This window comes from Ahaetulla prasina, chromosome 1, assembly GCF_028640845.1.
Source record: "Ahaetulla prasina isolate Xishuangbanna chromosome 1, ASM2864084v1, whole genome shotgun sequence".
NCBI lineage: Eukaryota > Metazoa > Chordata > Lepidosauria > Squamata > Colubridae > Ahaetulla > Ahaetulla prasina.
In genome coordinates, this window is record NC_080539.1 from 321,040,054 (window position 1) to 321,062,071 (window position 22,018).

Below are 22,018 nucleotides of genomic sequence, written 5' to 3' on the forward strand. Positions count from 1 at the left end.
TCATCTGACCTGCTGAAAAAGTGATTTACTCAACACTTGAACAGAGATAGAGGATTGCAGTTGGATTGCAGTACTGTAATTCTTGCACTCTTAAAGAACATCTCATTCAGAAGCTACAGTCAGAATCTTGAATAGTGTCATTCCAGCATTACAAATCAAAGTCACATACAAGGCAGCAGAAGCACTTGAAGTCCAAAGAGAAGCTCATAATTCAAGATCCAGCATCCATCTGATGGAATAAGGTAACTTCTCTTCCAATGAAGCTCAACTCCTAGTGACTTCATTAACATATACATGCAGTTTTCTTGGCAAAACATAAAAGTCGTTTGTCCTTACGTTCTGGGAATTTTTCAATTTCCTTTTGTCCAAGTACTAACCAACTTTGGCCTTACTCTGGTTTTGAGCCAAGAAGGTAGTCAACCAGATTCTACTCTCATAGTAGACTTACACAGTAAGCTAATTGGATTGTAAGATGAGGAAAACAACTTTTTTTTAGACACACAGATTTAGAAGAATGTTGAATGCTTATGGTGGCTTTGTTTACATAATTGCTGCCTTTGGACATAATTATGCACAAAATGATGTCCATGTAGCCATATCTTTCAGAGATATCAGAAGGTAATATCTAGATACTCTCTTTTGAAGAATATTTCAGAAATATTTGTATCAATGTCATTTTCACCATCAAAGAGATGCAACTTCTTCCAATTATACAGGCTGTCAGGGTTCCAAGTAACACCCGCAACGAAAAAAGACTCCGAGGCTAGAAGTTCCTCAACGTTCCATTAGAGATGTCATATTGGCATATCTGGGAAAACCTGAATCTGAAAGTTTCCAGGTTTTCCCCACCCAAAAGAAAGTCCAAGTCCCTGCACCCACAAGTCCATCACATGGTCCAATCAATGCACCGTCCCAACTGGAGTTGCCTCCCAGTCACACCACTCCAGGCGCAAGGCAGGATGTCCTTGACTCTCAGAGAAAAGAATGTAATTGTGGCTAGATATCTCTCCAACTCCATACAATCCCCTCTCCCAGTTTCCCACAGCACTAAATGTGGCAGCCCTAAATTCCAAAGTGAAAGATGGCTTCCAGGACTGACAAAGGCTTTAACAGGATTTTTAACAATTAACAAACATTTGCAGTTAAACTCTGAAACAAATTACAATTTCTAGACCCACTACTTTCTTGGGAGATCTATTGGCTTTGTGATCCATGCTGACACCTGTTGGCTGCCCTAAGAGCTACAATAATAACATTGTAGAGTATGCATGAGTTTAGCTTTTAACAATGAAATGCTGTGCTTTTGTTTAGAAATAAAATTTAATGAGTTCAGTAAAATGACACACAAGTAAATGTGCATTTCTGATACAATACACTCAGGTCAAATATTAGTCACTTAAATTAATAATGTAGATTACTAATCTGATGAATAATTCTGATTATTGTGCATTAAACTTTTTTTCTTGTTCATTTAGTTAGTTTTGTATCACTGGGAAAATATTTTACTATACATTTGGCTTGGATCACATCATCAGGCTCACAGATAAAAGAGATACTGTTTAAACAGAGGTGGGGTGTGTGTGTTTGCAGAAATCAGTGTATCATAGATATGCATTTTCACATGGCACATCAGTCATTTCTATATTGTATTGAAGTTGTTTCATCTTCATCATGCGCAGCATTGCTCTCAACCATTGCAGTGAGTCAACAAATTAGGTTTTTGCTTGGGGGTAAAATGGAAGGTTTAAAATGTAGAGTTGTATTAAATCTGAATGTTGAGTAGACATTGTAGGCTGAGTTAAGCACAGCACCAGGCTGCCTCCAAAAGTTAATGTGGGCTAGAAGTGGAGATTATCAGGAAACTTCAAGGCTGAAGACTAGATTGGGGAAGCCGCTTCATTTTCTCAAATAAATATGAGTCAATCTACATTTAATTCATGTACCTAGTGAAGATTAATGTATTTCCAGTGGACTTCTACTTTTTTTATTTTTTTTATTTTTTATTTTATTTTATTTTGTCACAACAGTATACGCAAACATTGATATAAAACAACAACATATCATAAAAATATATATATAAGCAAAAGTATGCAACAACTATATTAATTTGATATAATGAAGGGGAGCAATAGGACAGGAACGGTAGGCACTTTTGTGCTCTTATGCACACCCCTTATAGTCCTCTTAGGAATGGGGTGAGGTCAATAGTAGACAGTTTTTGATTGAAGTTTTTGGGATTTTGAGAAGAGACCACAGAGCCAGGTAGTGAGTTCCAAGCGTTAACACCTCTGTTACAGAAGTCATATTTTATGCAATCAAGGTTGTTCCATGATGTATATTTCTGGAAACTAAAACAAGAAACGGTGGAAACAAGACCACTGATTTTTGGAGACCTTCCAGTCTTGACTGAGTTGACTTTCCAAGAGTTTCTATGTAGTTAAAATCTTCCAATGTGACTCTATATCTCTTCCCGGAAAATTCTATAATCTGGGCCAGAAAAGCATCATCCAGATTTTCTGCCTAATTAGCATTTAGCCTCTCACCCCACAATAGTATCCTTGTTTTCCTTTCTTTATATTCTTATCCACTGAACTGAATCCTCATCCTCCAATTCTTATAGTTCAGTTTTCAATACACATGCACTTCCTTCACATGAAATGCAGTTCCACCTCTGTTGTTGTTAATAGAATAACATATAAGATGCTGTTTTTAAGCTTATCTTCCATATACCAGCTCCTCCCTTTTCATTCAGCTATCTTGGCATTTTTGAAAAATTCCATCATGGCAAGTAAACCAGTTTGATATTTGCCTTGAAATCACAACCATTCTTTAATTGTGTTTCTGTATTTGCAACATGCCACAACTGGTTTAACAGCTTGTCTTTGACTCAGTATAATAGAACATATTGTTTGGTTCATATGCATCAAACAGTTCTGTTGTTCAGCTATTAAATGAGGCCACAGTAAAGAAAAAGATGGGAAAATGGGTTATGACATTGACTCTGCTGAGACACCAACAATGTATTCGCTTCTTTTAAAATTGCTTTCATCTTTGTTGATTATTATGCAACTTTAGCTTTTTCTTCCACCCTCCCAATCTCTTTTCCTTTCATGTTAGTGTTTCTTAGTGGCATATGCTATCTTCTTAAGCCCTTTGTATTAGCCATTGAAGCAGTGGTGGGATTAAATTTTTTTTACTACTGTGGTTCTGTGGGCGTGGCTTGGTGTGGATAGCTTGGTGGATGTGGCAGGGGAAAGATACTGTAAAATCTTCATTCCCTCCCCACTCCAGGGGAAGGTTACTGCAAAATCCCCATTTCTTCCCAATCAACTGGGACTCGGCGGCAGAGAATAGGTGGGGGCGGGGCCAGTCAGAGGTGGTATTTACCGGTTCTCCGAACTACTCAAAATTTCCGCTACCGGTTCTCCAGAACTAGTCAGAACCTGCTGAAACCCACCTCTGCATTGAAGGAAGAAATAATAACTTGGTAAACGAAATTAAATAGATTTAATGCCTTGAGATGAAGGCATTTCATCTTAGTTTAGAATAGAATAGAATAGAATTTTTTATTGGCCAAGTGTGATTGGACACACAAGGAATTTGTCTTGGTGCATATGCTCTCAGTGTACATAAAAGAAAAGATACATTCATCAAGGTACAACATTTACAACACAAATGATGGTCATTTTATCAATATAAATCATAAGGATTGCCAGCAACAAAGTTACAGTCATACAGTTAGGATAGTTAGTTAGGATGCCCAGGAAACCAGAGTTAAAAAAATACACGAACATTTGCTTGTTGTTTGCTATTAGGCCATGACTGCTAATACTTCATATTCACAATAATTCACCAGGTGTGGAGGTATGAAGTTTGGATTCCCAGGAGGGAAGGTCTGCATTGCAGAGGGCAACGATGCAGTGAAGCTTAGATAGTTTGGTCAGGAGAAAGAGATTAAGCAGGATCCTCCCAATTCTCAGAGTAGATCTGTGGTGATGCAAATAGTTGCTTTAATTTGGCCAGCTTTTTTTGAATTTTTTTTATTTGTACACATTAAAACATAAGACAAACATACGACATTTATATATATATCACTATTTCTTATCAGCTATTCAGAGCGGTCCTTTTATATATATATATATAATATATATATATATATATTAATCCTATCTTATTTTTCTTTTATGATCTTTCTTCCTTTATTTCATCTACATTCTACCCTATTATTCAGTGTTCTTATCTTTCCTATTTTCTAACCATTCATACCATCTACACCAGACCTTATAATATTCTGTATCCTCTTTTTCTTTGATTTCTTTTGTGAGTTTATCCATCTCAGCGCATTCTAGAATTTTCTTAATTAAATCTTCCTCTGTTGGTGGGTTCTCTTTTTCCCAATTTTGCACATATGTTATACATGCCGCCGTTAATATGTGTAGTATTAAGTATTGTGTATCATTTGTGTGGTTTTCTGTTGGGATCCCTAATAGGAATTGTTCTGGCTCTCCCTTTATTGATTTCTGTATTATTTCTTCTATCCACTTTTTAATTTTAGCCCAAAATTGTTTTGCCACTGGGCATGTCCACCAAAGATGGTAATATGTTCCGTAGTTACTCTTACACTTCCAATACTTTGGTGAGTTACTAGGGAACATCTTTGCTATTCTAGCTGGCGGAAGATGCCATCTATGAAACATTTTCATCTGGTTTTCCTTGTATGCTGTCAATATAGTCAGTTTCGTATTTGTTCTCTACATCTTTTCCCACTTCTCTAATTCTACTGTATGGTTAAAATTTCTTGCCCGTTTAATCATAGTTTCCTTCACTATTTCCTCTTCCATTTTATATCGTAACAGGAAATTATATGTTTTACTGATTAATTTTTGGTCTTTCCCATATATTATTTTATCCAATTCATTTTGCTCCAGTTGTTATCTGATTAGTTTTTGTATCTTCTAATTTGGCCAGCTTTTTGTCTATAATTGAGGAACAATAAGGGAAACTGCTTGGAAATAATTCCACATATCTTTCTTGGTTCTTGAGGCCTGACGGCAGTATTGTTAATATAAAGTGAAATGTTGCTGTTATGTAAATCCCTTGCTGGTAGAGTGACTGAAAATATTTGTCTGCCCAAACAGAGCAGCTGAGATGCATGGCACATACCTCAGAAATATGTTTCTCCCTTTGTCTAGCAGGAAACTACAGTGCTACATTCCAAGATTGCACTGTGCTAAATCAGGGCAGGGAGAAAACCTCAACTATTCAAAAGCATCTTCCTAGATAGTGTGTGAGACTAGATGGACCCTGACCTGGTCCAGCAAGGCAATGTTTATTCTTTCTATGACCCAATGACTCATGTGCACACATTTTTCATTGCGGTGCAGATGTGTTTAAATCTGGTGACCATCTCATCACTTTTATTTCTGTTCCATTACATTCTGCCTTTTGCCCCAGAGTTTGTCCTCTTCTGCTACTATTCTTCTACGTGGAGCATTCCTCAACAACTAAGGATGATGGATATTAAAATTCAATATATCTAGATAGAATGTACATATAAAGTTTGGGAAATCCTGCTTATAATTTCCTTTCAAGGACTGCATTATTTTTACCTAAGACAAGTGGCACCAATCAAGCAACTATTCCCCTTACATTAAAAAGCAGAATTGTGTCCGTGCATTACATCTACAGGGCATACCTCCCACACAGCCACCATCTGCCATCCTCCTTTCTATTTCCAAGCAAAAAATAATTTAATTTCTCTTGAATTGAAATTGCCCCAAGTACATGTTAGCTTTGTAGCAAATCTGACAAGAAGATTGAGGGAGACTGACCTTGACACATTTGTAAGAAAAGCTGCTTTTGTAAGAAAGCAAAGAAAATAAGACATCTACCAAAAGACTGAATAAAAGCCCTATTAAAGAGCGGGGGAAACAATGGGTAATTCCTTGAACCAGAAAATGCTTCCCCAAACTTAGTAAACTAATGCGTATTTATACAGAGATAACTTAATTATGTCACCAGGACTTACAGAATATAATAGAATAACAGAGTTGGAAGGGATCTTGGAGGTCTTCTAGTCCAACCCCTTGCTTAAGCAGGAAACCCTACACCATTTCAGACAAATGGTTATCCAGCATCTTCTTAAAAACTTCCAGTGCTGGAGCATTCACAACTTCTGGAGGAAAGTTGTTCCACTTATTGATTGTTCTAACTGTCAGAAAATTTCTCCTTAGTTGGGTGCTTCTCTCCTTGATTAGTTTCTATCCATTGCTTCTTATCTTGCCCTCAGATGCTTTGGAGAATAGCTTGACTCCCTCTTCTTTGTGGCAGCCCCTGAGATATTGGAACACTGCTATCATGTCTCCCCTAGTCCTTCTTTTCATTAAACTAGACATACCCAGTTCAGTACTATGTAAGTGGACATAATATTCGCCACAGTTTTAGCATATTTAGGAGCAAATAACACAAAATCATTTTTTTCCAAAACCGCAATTCACAAAATTCCAGACAGTTGTACTACCATCATATTGGAAGGAAACCAAGTGGAGAAAGATGACGCTATAGTAATTCTAAATATGTTTAGTGTATTGGCCATATTTCTTAAAGTGTAGTCCTAGGATCTCTGGGGATTCCCAAAGACCTCAGAGATCCACAAAAATCAAAATAATTTGCTAGCGAAAGCGCATACTCAGCGAACCGGTTGTTCAACCAGTAGGATCCTACCCCTGAGATAACATGCAAACCTTTTATACAATCAGCTCAGACTAAAAACCTGTCCCAACAACTAGAAAAAAAGTAACACCCCCTCCTCTCCAAAAAACCTTTCAGCTTGTCCTTTTTCGTAATCTCACTTTGCTACCAACTGACTCACTGTATTCCTGGCTGCCTAAAATTAAGTGGATTCTGGGCCTGAAAGGATTATTGTTTTTTGGGCTAAGTAGAAAGTGATTTTAAGTATAAAAATCTCCCTGTATTCTATCTAGTGAATTGATACTGCAACCTGAATTTTAACCCTTTTAGACCTCCAGACTTCAGGAAAGTGTATATATTTTTCAGGTTTAGGCTTTGGAGACAATGTGCTACCTTTTTGTACAATTAACTATCCCTTTGCTAGATGGGGAATGTGGACCCACATTTTACTTCTGCTAATTCCAAGAGAATAAAGAGTCTTAATAACTTGCCTCATTCTCTTCATTGTGCCCATTCTATGCCTGACCGGATGCAGCATGTCCAGTGTGTGACAGTTTTGCTGATTCACATGTTACAAGCCCTCGGGATAAAGTTCTTTCCTGAATTGAACTTACAGCAATGTAGGGCGTAAAAAAAATACCAAACTCCTCTGTTATTTAGCCTGAACAAACCAATGTAGAATGAGCATCATGAGCTCAGCTGGAGAGGATTCTTTGAAGCTCACCTGCTTTAGTAGCAGGTCAACACTGAGGCAAGAGCCTGTATGTATTTGCTTGGTCTCTGAAACAGAGGTGGTATTCAGCAGGTTCTGACCAGTTCTGGAGAACCGGTAGCGGAACTTTTGAGTAGTTTGGAGAACCAGTAAATACTACCTCTGACTGGCCCTGCCCCCATCTATTTTCTTCCTCCCAAGTCCCAGCTGATCGAGAGGAAATGGGGATTTTGTGGTAGCCTTCCCCTGCCATGCCCACAAGCCACGCCCACCAAGCCACGCCCACCGAACCAGTAATAAAAAATTTGAATCCCACCACTGCTCTGAAAGTGCTGTTTATCCCTAAATTCATAAGAACAGAATATAAATTCAAAAATTTTAAATGAAAACTTAGTAACCGATATACAGTAATCATCTAAAAAATAAACTATGTTTGGGGCCAAGCTGAAATATTATTTTGTCATGGGGAAAAGACATTTTCCCTTTCTTCTCTCAGAATAAGCAATGCCCATAAGGGAACACTCAACTAGCATGAAGTCAAACCATATTTTGCACAACAACTTGAGATTGAGTCAGTCAGAAATGTTATAAAGAAACAAGCAAACAAACAAACTGTTGATCTTAGACTTCGTTCTCCTCCCATACTAGAATAGAGCCAGTCTGAATTTCACAAAACAACAGTATTTGTTTGAATTCATACCTACTTCTTTTTGACTGCATCTTCTATCAGTGTAAAATATTCCTCCTTGTTTTGGGTCTAAATCAATGATTATTCAAATGTGTCAGAAAACACTGAAGAACTAATTATTGGCATTAAGTTTTAAATAATTAGATTTGTTAGCCTGAATGCTAAACGTTGAGTCATCTAACCATATCAAATACTGAACATAGTTCAGGACAGAGTTTGGAGAGAGTTTCCTTCATGTGTGGCAGGATTTTTCAAACTGTGAGATGTACCATATTTTTTGGAGTATAAGACGCACCGGAGTATAAGATGCAGCTTAGTTTTTGGGGAGGAAAATAGGAAAAAAATCTGCCTACCAGGTATTCATCTGTCTAGCGTCTGGTCAGCTTCAGCACATTAGTCTCCTGGTTTTGAGTGTGCACGCCCGTGCTTCTTATCCCCTGCTTCTGAAGCTTCTGAAGCACAGCTGAGAGGGAACAGCAATAAGAAAAGCAGGCAAAGCACGGAGATCACTTCACTCACTAGTGCCTTGTTAGGGCTAAAAAAAAAGCTTCTAAAGCACAGCTGAGAGTCAGAGGGAGCAGGCAAAGTTTACGGAAGATCGCTTCACTTGCTAGCGCCTTGTTAGGGCTGGAAAAAGCTTCGAAAAACCTACATTCAGAGTTTAAGACGCACCCAAATTTTCAGCCTCTTTTAGAGGAGAGGGAAGTGCATCTTATATTCTGAAAAAATATGGTACATCACTCCTGGAAGTGCAGACCAAGTCCAGAGGAGGTATGAAGAACCTTTATGTTGCACATAAATGTCACAATAACTCCAAACTTTCATTGTATTGTTTCCATTGTTCATTTGTGTTCATTTTGGTGTTTATGTTTTTAGAGGAATTGTATACATTAATATTACACTAAAGGGAAGTGAGATGGTAAAAAGTTTAGGAACTCTGATAGATGGGATTAATTTCTCCGAATCATATCTTTCCCCAGAAGGCCCTTACAAAGGAACAGATTAGGGGACAGCCAAGATTCAGTGCCACCAGTGTAAGATAACCAAAACAAACATTCCAAGTGGGAAGTTACAGGAAGAAACAGGGTCTAAAGTGCAATTGGTGCTTTTGACGGATGGATAGATTTGGTTTAAAAAAGGACAACTAGAAAACTTCATTTGAATGACTTGATGGTTTCATTTGTAGGATAAAATATCTCAGAATACAGGACGTATTAAAAGAAACTATTAATGGACTAGTTATAGTAAATCACTTTAAATAGTTTATAAAGTTGTCATGTTCTAGTAGTGTTATGTATATACACACCAGAGGAAGTTTGAATTTTGTGTAATGCTACCATAGTTTACCTTGTTTACTAATATTTTGCGTAATGTTTAAGCAATACATCTAAAGAATTCTTGATTGAGCTGTAAACAGAGGATATTTCAAACAAATACCAATGACATTTGTTAATGGTTGTCAGAATCTACAGGTGATACATCAACTGTGAGTCCTTTTCCTTCCTAATATTTTATAGATCAATTTGAACATAGTAATAGTGGGATTGAGAAAAGGACTGAGTATTTTAAAGTCTAGCTGGGTTGTATTTAGGCACTAGTTTAAATGGACTCCAGAGGATGGTAGAGGACAGGAAGACCTGGAGGAACGTTGTCCATGGGGTCGCGATGGGTCGGACACAACTTCGCAACTAACAACAACTGGGTTGTGTTGGAAAATGCAAACTTTCAAAGACTATATCATATCCTATAGGCTCAGTTTCAAAACATGTTCTTTACTAAGATAATAACTAACTTTGAAGTAAACGTTATTAATGAATACTCTATCCAATGCACCGTATTTGGCTATTACCCATGATGAAAGATAAGAAACCTTAAGAAATTGATTTCTTATTACTTAGAAATAAAACGGAGTTTAGAGTCCAATATTGTACATCTCCAGCTCCTTTTAGGCTGGTGCTTATTTTACTCAAATAAGATGGGTGTGTGTTTGTGTGTGTGTGATAATACATTGCAGATCCCTCGCATCCTGGACATAAACTGTTTCAACTCCTACCCTCAAAACGACGCTATAGAGCACTGCACACCAGAACAACTAGATACAAGAACAGTTTTTTCCCGAAGGCCATCACTCTGCTAAACTAATAATTCCCTCAACACTGTCAGACTATTTACTCCTCTGCCCTGGTCCTATTAGACCTCTCAGCGGCTTTTGATACCATCGACCATGGTATCCTGCTGCGCCGGTTGGAGGGATTGGGAGTGGGAGGCACCGTTTATCGGTGGTTCTCCTCCTATCTCTCTGATCGGTCGCAGACGGTGTTGACAGGGGGGCAGAGGTCGGCTCCGAGACACCTCACTTGTGGGGTGCCGCAGGGGTCGATCCTCTCGCCCCTTCTGTTCAACATCTATATGAAGCCGCTGGGTGAGATCATCAGTGGCTTCGGTGTGAGGTACCAGCTGTACGCGGATGACACCCAGCTGTACTTTTCCACACCGGGCCACCCCAACGAAGCCATTGAAGTGCTGTCCCGGTGTTTGGAAGCCGTACGGGTCTGGATGGGGAGAAACAGGCTCAAGCTCAATCCCTCCAAGACAGAGTGGCTGTGGATGCCGGCATCTCGGTACAGTCAGCTGAGTCCTCGGCTGACTGTCGGGGGCGAGTCATTGGCCCCGATGGAACGGGTGCGCAACCTGGGCGTCCTCCTGGATGAACGGCTGTCTTTTGAAGATCACTTGACGGCCGTCTCCAGGAGAGCTTTTTACCAGGTTCGCCTGGTGCGCCAGTTGCGCCCCTTTCTAGACCGGGATGCCCTGTGCACGGTCACTCACGCCCTCGTGACGTCTCGCCTGGATTACTGCAATGCTCTCTACATGGGGCTCCCTTGAAAGCCATCCGAGGCTCCAGTTAGTCCAGAATGCAGCTGCGCGGGTGATAGAGGGAGCCCCTCGTGGCTCCCGTGTGACACCTATCCTGCGCAGACTGCACTGGCTGCCTGTGGCCTTCCGGGTGCGCTTCAAGGTTTTGGTGAACATCTTCAAAGCGCTCCATGGCATAGGGCCGGGTTACTTACGGGACCGCCTACTGCTACCGGATACCTCTCACCGACCCGTGCGCTCTCACAGAGAGGGACTCCTCAGGGTGCCGTCAGCGAGACAGTGTCGTCTGGCGACACCCAGGGGAAGGGCCTTCTCTGTGGGGGCTCCCACCCTCTGGAATGAACTCCCCCCAGGACTTCGTCAACTTCCGGACCTCCGAACCTTCCGTCGCGAGCTTAAAACACATTTATTCATCTGCGCAGGCCTGGATTAGTTTTTAAATTCGTGGGTTTTTAAGGGGTTTTAAATGGGTTTTTAATGAGTTTTTAATGGGTTTTATTATTTGCTAAATTTTAATTGCGGCCAAATTGAATAAGTTTTTTAGTGGTATTTTAATAGTATTTATTTTGTAATAGTACTGTTTATTTTATCTGCCTGTAAACCGCCCTGAGTCCTTCGGGAGAAGGGCGGTATAAAAATTTAAATAATAAATAATAAATAAATAAATAAATAATACTGAATCTGCACTACTATTAATCGTTTCATAGTTCTCATCACCAATCTCTTTCCACTTATGACTGTATGACTATAACTTGTTGCTGGCAATCCTTATGATATATTGATATATTGACCATCAATTGTGTTGTAAATGTTGTACCTTGATGAACGTATCTTTTCTTTTATGTACACTGAGAGCATATGCACCAAGACAAATTCCTTGTGTGTCCAATCACACTTGGCAAATAAAATTCTATTCTATTCTATTATAATATTTGAATATAAGAACAGTAACAATAAATCAACCCTCTCTTGAGAAGAATGAATGTCAAAAAGATTTAACTAGAATTGAAAGTGTGGCGAAGTAAAACAAATTCTAAATGCTATGAAGATGCTAGTGTTTGTACAGAGCTGACCAAATAAAATAAAATATTGAGGTAAAGTACATAAGAATAATCATGGATCAGATCAGATATCTAATACATCAACTTGCATAAATGTAACATTGCTAAATAGGCAGCATGGATGAAACATGGTTCATCTGAGGCCTTGGTCACTTCTTGGAATGAGGCAATGAGGGGGACGGCCTTAAAATAGAATGCATCTATATAGCATCTGGTTGTTGCTCCATCTGAAAGATGGAGCAGCGTAAAGCACCAAGAAGTGGTGGTGCAGGTAGGTGCCTAGAGTCACATTATCTGAGATAGGCAGCCATATCATTGTTTTAACAGATACATTACATGGCTTATCTAGTTTTGTCTTAGTTTGTTGTATGAACCCATTTAATGTGGTTTATTCAGTAAGCTATGGTTAAGAAAACTTGGCATGCTGCACAAGCTCAGTTACCATCACGACTGTCTTTCCAAAACTTTCCCATATTCCCTGCTACTGATACTTATAGGCGCACATTACTTATGAACAGTGGTGGGTTTCAAATTTTTTTACTACCGGTTCTGTGGGTGTGGCTTGGTGGGCGTGGCATGGCTTGGTGGGCGTGGCTTGGTGGGCGTGTCAGGGGAAAGATACTGTAAAATCTCCATTCCCACCCCACTCCAGGGGAAGGTTACTGCAAAAATACTCATTTCCTCCAGATCAGCTGGGACTCGGGAGGCAGAGAAAAGATGGGCCAGTCAGAATGTTTATTACCCGTTCGCCCAACTACTCAAAATTTCTGCTACCAGTTCTCCAGAACTGGTCAGAACCTGCTGAAACCCACCTCTGCTTATGAATGAGAGATCGGCATGAATTCTGGGAGTTGCAATGCCAATCTGGAAAGCACCAGGATGGGGAAGGCTACTATAGAAAGCTCCTCTTTCTAAAATTAAACAGCACTCCTCTTGGCAAGCATATAGAGCACTGCACACCAGAACAACTAGACACAAGAACAGCTTTTTCCTGAAGGCCATCACTCTGCTAAACAAATATTTCCCTCAACACTGTCAACCTATTTACTAAATCTGTACTACTATTAATCTTCTCATGTTCCCATCACCAATCTCTTCCCACTTATGACTGTATGATTGTAACTTTTGTTGCTTATCATTAAGTATTAAATTATACCCTATGACCATCATTGTGTTGTAAATGTTAAATGTTGTACCTTGATGAAGATATCTTTTCTTTTATGTACACTGAGAGCACCAAGACAAATTCCTTGTGTGTCCAACCACACTTGGCCAATAAATTCTATTCTATTCTATATATGCAAGCTGGAGTAGTAGGTCTTCTTGAATCTTCTTACCCACAATGTTTAGCCAGCCTTCCTACCTAAAGTAACTCTTTTTTTTCTATTAGCCTCTGGTAAATGATTTAAATCAGAAGCTAGGGTGAAGTTTTGCCAACAACGCGAGTGGGCGTCGGCGCTTGGAACGGAGGTCACGGAAAGATTTCAAAGCTTCTCCGCAAATACAATGCATTTCTTTATAACGCTGAATAGCCCGACGAACGGAGGATACCGGCTATTGCAGAGGTCTCCAACCTGGGCAATTTTAAGCCTGGCGGACTTCAACTCCCAGAATCCCCCAGCCAGCAAAGCTGGCTGGGGAATTCTGGGAGTTGAAGTCCGCCAGGCTTAAAGTTGCCCAGGTTGGAGACCTCTGGGCTATGGGACAGCTGAGCTAGCGCCTTTTCTAAGCCGAGAGCCCTGCAAGCGAGCTGCAAGTTCTTCATTTCGACGGGCAGAATCTTCCCTCGAAACGCTCTAAAGCGAACGGGATATTCTTCGACCGGGGAGAACAACATCCCCCTGCTAAACTTCTACGCAGAAGGAGCTGATCGTCAGCGTCCGGGAGATAAGAGGCAAAGGGACCTTCCGAACACCAGATCACCCAACTCAGCCGACCGCTATCAGCTCGCCCGCTCCGTTCAAGGACCGAAGATGAAGAGAGCGCGAGAACGTTTCCATAGAAACGAGGCGCCTCTCTTAGGAGGCGGGGCATCGAGGGCCAATCCACGGCCAGAGAGGCGTGGCGGGGCAGACAGGTGACGAAGCCCCCTGCCGGACAGCAAAGTTCCTGTCTCTGGGCGGGCGGGGCATCGCATCACGTGCCAAGGGGCAGTTCGAAAAAGTTGCGAAAGCGCAGAGCGAGGCATGAAAGGGCCGCCTATAAAACGAGGATTAACGGGGGTGGGAGAAGCGAAAAGAAGTGGGAGCTTCAGCGTTAAGGAAGCCGTAGTAGGAGCCTCTGGTGGCGACTATCTTTTTAGTCCGGGAGGCAGAACTCGCCCAGACGGGCAATGGGGTGTCTAGAGAAGCCCGATATCTTGCAAGAGGCGAAGCCGGAGCTGGTGGAAGCGGAGGCTCCTAACGGGTCAATCCCGGCACTGGCGCCGGAGGTCCGTCTGACCTGGCGCCGGTGGCTGATCGTGGTCCTCTTCAGCTCCTACTCCTTCTGCAACGCGTTCCAGTGGATCCAGTATGGCAGCATCAACTTGATCTTTGCCGGGTTTTACGACGTGACTCCTTTCGCTATCGACTGGCTCTCCATGTGCTACATGATCGTCTACATCCCCCTCCTCTTCCCGGTCGCCTGGCTCCTCGATCTGAAGGGGCTGCGGCTCATTGCCCTGGCCGGGTCCGCCCTCAATTGCTTGGGAGCCTGGGTGAAGACGGGGAGCGCGGAGCCCCATCTCTTCCCAGTCACGATCCTGGGCCAGATCATCTGCTCCCTGGCTCAAGTCTTCATCCTGGGCATGCCGTCCCGCATCGCGTCCGTCTGGTTTGGCCCCCGAGAGGTCTCGAGTGCCTGTTCCATCGCTGTCTTTGGCAACCAGGTAGGAAAGGAAATAGTCAGCTACAGTGAGATGTAAGAAACTAAGTAAGAAGTTACTTATCCTCGGGCAGAAAGAGAGAACCAAAAAGATCTTGACACTCTCGTTCTCCCCCCACCCCCAAGAAAAGTTTGCAGCTTGGAAAAGTCAGACAAATAGCACAAAGAGAGAGAGAGCACATTCTTTCAATATTATAGACTTGTGAGTGAAAGGTCTCCATAAGCAGAGGCACTGGATCAGATCATCAGGGAATTTTACAAGTATGCAAACTGGATTAGGACTTAATGAAAGCATCCAGACAAAGCCAAACCACCTGAGGCTGGGAGTGGGCGATGGGAGAGGGAGCTTAAAACCTAAGAAGGAGAATGTCTGTGAAGCAGACCTTACAGGATGGAGAATGGGATTGATGCTAAACTTCAAAAATGTATACTAGAAACTTTCTTTGATAATGACATCCCTTGATGATGATGAGTGCTTAGTGCTTCTGTAACAGAGACAAATTCCTTGTATGTCTAATCACACTTGGCCAAATAAAGTTCAATTCATTTGTGTCTTCTTCACAAATGTCTATAGATGATACCTGTTATATAAGCCTTTTCGCTTTCTGAAAGCAGAGGAGAAAAAAAGGTGGTGTGGTATAATGATTATGGTGTTGGATTAGGAACAGGGAGACCTGGCTTTTAGTTCGTTCTCAGTCCTGGAGCCTCCTTGGCTGATTTTGGGCCAAATAATCATTCTCAGCCCAATCTAACTTGAAAGATTGCTATTGTTGGGAAAAAAACGGAAGGAGCAAGTGCTACATATGCCCCCTTCAATTCCTGAAGGAAAGGTGGGATAGCAGTCTAATAAATAATTAAATGTGATCCAGACATACATGAACCAGTGTAGGAAAACAAATGAACAAGTAGCCAAAGTGATATTGTTAACAATGGAAGTTTGGGATGAGGAATCTTAAAGGTTATAGGAATGTTAATATTTTTAAAACTGTACTTCAGTACTGTTTGACTGAATGATCGAGGGCAAAAGAAGAAGGGGATGGCAAGAATGAGGTGACTGGATGGAGTCACTGAAGGAGTAGTGTGAGCTTAAATGGACTCCAGAGGATGGTAGAGGACAGGAAGGCTTGGAGGAATGTTGTCCATGGGGTCGCGATGGGTCGGACATGACTTCGCAAATAACAACAAGTGTTTGACTTACTTAACTGACCTGATTTTACAAAATGTTTTGTAGCAGTTGTTAAAGAAAAGCAGCAGTTGTTGAAGTGAACTCATTTTCCATACTGGGCAAGGTTTTTTTGCTGAAAATCAGAAGTAAATGCTGGTTTCCTGCAAAAAAAAAAAGATAAATTGTGACTGTGGGATGCTGCAAAACACTGTAAATGTAAATTATGATTTATACTGTAATTGATTGTTTCCTGATTGCTTATTTGTATCCTATGACTATCCATTAAGTGTTGTATCATTAAGTGTTAAATTTGTACCCTAGAACTATCATTAAGTGTTGTAAGTGTTGTACCTTGATGAACGTATCTTTTCTTTTATGTACACTGAGAGCGTATGCACCAAGACAAATTCCTTGTGTGTCCAATCACACTTGGCCAATAAAAAAATCTAATCTATTCTATTCTATGTGGGCTGCTTGCCTGGTGCCCAATATGTGACCATCTGCCCACAGGGGAGGGTCTGCTCATTGGAACTTTAAATCTGAGTTGTAAATACCTTTTGGAGGGTCTGACATAACTTCAGAGTCACTAAGGTACTGGTCGTAAGTTGAGAACTACCATATATCTACCAATATACTATATTTTCTGAGTATATGTATATGTTATGGTTCAGTGTTGTGAATGGATTGTTTCCAAGTTTGGAAGTTAAAAGGACTGGGTGGATTCTGCTGCTATTAGATCTGAAATAATTACTAGTTTATCCTTTAGCTCATTCTCCAGCTATTAGAGTAAAAAACATACACTCAGAATGACATTACATGCCGTAAACAGAAAGTATGTCTTCCCATATTTTTTTTCTCATCAGGTTGGTAGTATACATTCTAAACCCTTTCTCTAAGGGTTTCATTTCAAAGTGGGTTTTTCTGCCAGAGAAGTATGGCTATGGTTTGTTGAGTAGGGAAATGGCTCTATAAATTGTACAAATAAAATAAAATGTATTGATAGATTAACCATGTTGTTAAAAAAAGTATCGTTGAAGATGATTTCACAAATGAAACAAATTATGTTTGAGTGTGGAGTCTCTTTTATATTAGTGTTTGGCTGGATGAGGAATGAAGCTGTCAAGGCAGGAATCAGTGATTCCTTAGGCCATATTAGACAGGCATCTCCCAGTCTGAAGGCCATGAAAAGAAAGGGCTTATGTTGAAGATCACAGGAATTAATGAAGATCGAATTGTTCTAGAAAGCAACTGTAGAGTAAGAGCTGTTAGTATTGTGCTTAGTTGAACGCTTAGCACATGATCATTTATTCTGATTTTGTTGGTTTTACTTATTTTTTTGTGAGTGTAAGCTATGGAGAGGTGATACATTTTGCAGCAGTATAGAAATATAATAAAAGTAACAAACAGCAGGATTCTTTTTTTCTGTTTCCCCCCAAAGAGTTCTAGGGAAACAACTTCCTTACACTTTAAAACTATACATATAGTACTGACTACTGTTGGTAGTAGCCAACAGTATTTAACGTCTTGGTGGTAATTAAAGTCTTCTCCAAGATAGTCCATCCACTTCCTGCCCTTGCCATGGCTTCTACCATGCCCTTGAGACAGTTGTTTTGTTCTTTCATCCAGTGTTTTAGAACTATGACTTACTTCAATAATCTAATTTCTAATAGATGCCCAGATTCATGCCATCCTTTTTAGAAAGTTCTGCTTCAACTAATGTATTTCATGTAAAGCTTTATCTTTTCTCTGTTCCTGGATAATAAAACAGAGATAACAGATGTGACCTTAAAATAATACCTTTCTTGCTATGTAATTTATCAGCAAGATAATTGGTCTGATCATTTCTCAATGACTAAGTTTACTGATAATATTTTATTTATTTAAAACATTTATATGGCTGCCCTTCCGCAACAAACTCTGGGTGGCTCCCAGTATCTACTAAGGTTCACGCTTTCCCTAACCAGCTACAGTCCATACCTTCCGCTGAAGACTTTCTGGCTCCTTCAGTGATCAAGATCTCCTACAAGGCCCCTATTGACTGTCAGGAAAAAGAGAATATTGGAAGGGAGGTGATGAAGGAATAGACTTGGTGAGGTGGGAACCACTGTTCTCAGACTCAACCAATCTATTATTTTATTTATTTATTTTATTTATTTATTTATTTATTTTTGTCACAACATCATATAAAAAGGATTATATAGTATATAAACATATATATGAGTAAGCACCAATATATATATAGGAAGAAGAAAAGAAAAGAAAAAAAACAATAGGACAGGAACGGTAGGCACATTTGTGCGCTTATGCACGCCCCTTATGGTCCTCTTAGGAATGGGGTGAGGTCAATAGTAGAAAGTTTTTGGTTGAAGCTTTTAGGATTATGGGAAGAGACCACAGAGTCAGGTAAAGTATTCCAAGCACTGATGATTCTGTTACAGAAGTCATATTTTCTGCAATCTAGATTAAATCTAGATTAAAGCGGTTAACATTAAGTTTAAATCTGTTGGTTGCTCTTGTATTATTGCAATTAAAGCTGAAGTAGTCTTTAACAGGAAGGACATTACAATAGATGATTATATGAGTTAAACTTAGGTCTTGTCGAAGGCGACGGAATTCCAAGTTTTCTAAGCCTAGGATTTCAAGTCTGGTGGGATAAGGTATTTTGTTGTTTACAGAGGAGTGGAGAACTCTTCTTGTAAAATATTTCTGGACTCGCTCAATTGTATTGATTATGTCAACTTTGTTTGGATGCCTCCTAATTTCAAAACCAGAAAGTGGATATTCATATTTCTGTTGACTTGGTAGGAAGAAAGGATATAGAATTATAATACAAACGGAAAGGGGGGACAATGGAGGGTAAGATACCTGTGCATATCTTTTGATACTGTCTGCCCTTATTTTTGTCTGCAGTGAAGCCATTAAATTAACCATTTCTGAATATAAGGCCAAATGTCTATATGGCAATGAGATTTATTATTTTTCTGGTCTGAATCTTGACAGTTTGAACTGTTACGTTTTGAAAGCCAATAATACAATTACCTACATAATGAGCTGAGGAACAATGGATGCTGACATCCCAGAAACATGCTGACTCTGTGAGAATGTCCAAGCTACTTAAGCTACTCAATATTGCAAAATTGTTTTTGTATTGAATATATTTATCTTTGTTAGATCTTGTGGGACTGGTTAATTTACATGATATTTATCTTTCCATTGTTTTCATCCAAAAGTAGCTAACTGGTGTGTTTTTTTGGTAGGGAATACTTTTGTGTTATTCATTTTTAGTAGTCAAAGACCAAACTAAAGTTATATAAAGTTTTTTAATTGTTATTTTATTCTGTATTTATTTGTACTTTTTTATCTGCCTGTAAACCGCCCTGAGTCCCTAGGGAGATAGGGCGGTATATAAATACGATAAATAAATAAATAAATAAATAAATAAATAAATAAATAAATAAATAAATAAATAAATAAATATGTAGTAAAAGCTATTTTAGAAGTTTTTAGTAAGCTTATTTGTCCATATTAAATTATTCTGAATTCTGGGATTTGAAATTCACACATCTTAAAATTGGCAAGTCTGAAAATCATTGATCTAGGTGGTATCCTTTAACGAAAAGTTTGTTATGGCTACAGTCATGAAACTCTTTCTGCTGATTATCTAGCTTTGTCTCTGATTCCTAGTAAATCACATGCTTAAACTTTTCCAGTAACCTTCTCAGCAAATACACTGTACTCTTAGTGTAGTAAGAGGAACTTAACCATTTGTGTATAGTATCATTAGGTTTTGCCAAATAATTTGTTTTAAACTGGTTATTGTGACCCAATTTGTTTGATTTCATGATAGCTGGCAGACCAAAGTGGACTTTAGTGATATGTTAACCAGATGTATAATCTACAAATGAAATCTGAAGCTAGAATGGGGCTACTGTACTATGAACTACTGTAATGTTGTTCTTATTGATAAAATATGCCTTATTCAGAACATCCATCATCCACTTGTATGTTTTATTACATGTGTGTTCTTAATCTATACTCTGTGTGTTCTTCTGATATATCGGGAAATGCCTGATAGCTAAAATTCCTTTTTCTGAGCAGCTTATCTAAAAGCCACAGAAAAATCCTGGTTGTAAACACCTCATTTAAATTATGCTACTTCATACAAGTGTATTAGCAGAGGACTGTAGGGAGGAAATGAGGTTCAAAAAGCATTGGTTGGTTAATAATAATAATAAGACCATTGGTTGGCCTAAACATCTGGCTGACTGGGCAACCAACAAAAATACTGTAGTAATATTATATTAAATTCATAACCTGCCCAATTTCTAAAGACTTTGGGAAGAATTATTATTATGGAACATTCCCTTATTTCAGTTTTAAAAGGAAAGTTCTATATGGATACATAGATGATGTGTTTTTTTCAGTAATTAAGGTTATTTTCTTATCCTCGCAAAAAATGGGTTGTGTTCTGTGATTTTTGTTTTAATCCTTGTATGCCTCCAGGAGCCACTATTATGAGAGAATGGCCATATAAATAAGGTTAATGAATAAATACATAAATCTTAATCTAAGATAAGCATAGTATGTAGGCAGAACAAACAATTGGTATTAGGTAATTGCTTCTTCCTTGTTTTGAAGTCAGGCATTGAGGGAGGCATTGAGAGAGGGATTGAATTGATTGCAAAACGATAGGTAAACGATTTTTTGATTGCAAAACGAGAGGTAAACGATCTGGGATCTTAATCAGATTAAGAAATCGCATTAAAACTCCTCTGCCTTCAATTTTCCTAACAAATATACGCTCACTTGCAAATAAGATGGATGAAATACTCCTCTTAAACAAATACTATTCTGATTTTCGCAATTCAGCAGTCCTATGCTTCTCTGAAACCTGGTTAAATGAATCAATTGAAAATAGCAGCCTGAACATTCCAGGGTTTCAGATTGAACGATCAGACAGGGTTCCAGAATCATCTGGTAAAAAGAAAGGAGGAGGCTTATGCCTATATATTAACAGAATGGTGTCAAGATTTTAAAATAGTTTACAAATTCTGTGACAACAATTTATTATTTATTTATTATTTATTTATTTTATTAGATTTCTAGACCGCCCTTCTCCCGAAGGATCAGGGCGGTGTACAGCCAAGATAAAAATAAACAATATACAATTAAAAATAGATTAAAAAACTTATTATACAGTTAGGACGATAAATTAAAATATCACTCAGGAAATACCTTTAAGGATAGTTGATGTATGATGGGGTGAAAAGTCAAAAAGCTTCACCAAGAAGAAGCTTTAAGAAATGCACTAACAAGGGAGATCAGAGCAGCAAAAAGAAGCTACTCTGAAAAGCTAAAGAATCAGTTTTCAGCAAATGAACCAGCAAACATGTGGAAAACTCTTAAAAATATCACCGGCTATGGCAAACCTCCTTCCCAGGCTGAAGGTAATCAACAACTGGCAGATGACCTGAATGAGTTTTACTGCAGGTTTGAAAGGAAACTACAGCCACCTATCTCCACAACCCCCATCTCAGACACACCAACAACAGCCAAGCCTCCTACAACTGACCCCATTTCATTGGGTTCACAACCCCTAGTGATCACAGAAAAGGAAGTGCAGGACCTATTTCACAGACAAAAGCCAGGAAAAGCTCCAGGCCCAGACAAGATAACTCCTTCTTGCTTAAAAGTCTGTGCTGACCAATTGGCCCCCATCTTCACCCATATTTTCAATAAATCACTAGAGATGTGCTATGTTCCTTCTTGCTTCAAACGCTCTACCATCATCCCAGTGCCAAAGAAGCCCACCATCAAGGAACTGAATGACTACAGACCAGTTGCTTTAACATCTGTAGTCATGAAAACCTTTGAAAGGCTAGTGCTTTCCTACCTGAAAACCATCACGGATCCGCTGTTAGACCCCTTGCAATTTGCATACCGAGCAAATAGATCAACAG

The 22,018-nt window shown here is 39.5% G+C and overlaps 1 protein-coding gene and 1 long non-coding RNA gene across 3 annotated transcripts in view; one reads left to right on the forward strand and one right to left on the reverse strand.

Moving 5' to 3' along the window:
- Positions 1 to 8,638, reverse strand: part of LOC131187778 (uncharacterized) — a 37,006-nt gene extending 28,368 nt beyond the window's left edge. Inside the window, exon 1 of the long non-coding RNA XR_009152623.1 lies at positions 8,444 to 8,638. This is a non-coding gene — a long non-coding RNA (uncharacterized LOC131187778). The remainder of the gene's footprint in view (positions 1 to 8,443) is intronic.
- A 5,115-nt stretch (positions 8,639 to 13,753) lies between these two features.
- FLVCR2 (FLVCR choline and putative heme transporter 2) overlaps positions 13,754 to 22,018 on the forward strand; it is a 63,374-nt gene continuing 55,109 nt past the window's right edge. For both annotated transcript variants that reach the window (XM_058162403.1, XM_058162404.1), the window contains exon 1: positions 13,754 to 14,897. In XM_058162403.1, coding sequence (XP_058018386.1) covers positions 14,361 to 14,897 — 537 coding nt within the window. In that variant the 5' untranslated portion in view covers positions 13,754 to 14,360. The remainder of the gene's footprint in view (positions 14,898 to 22,018) is intronic.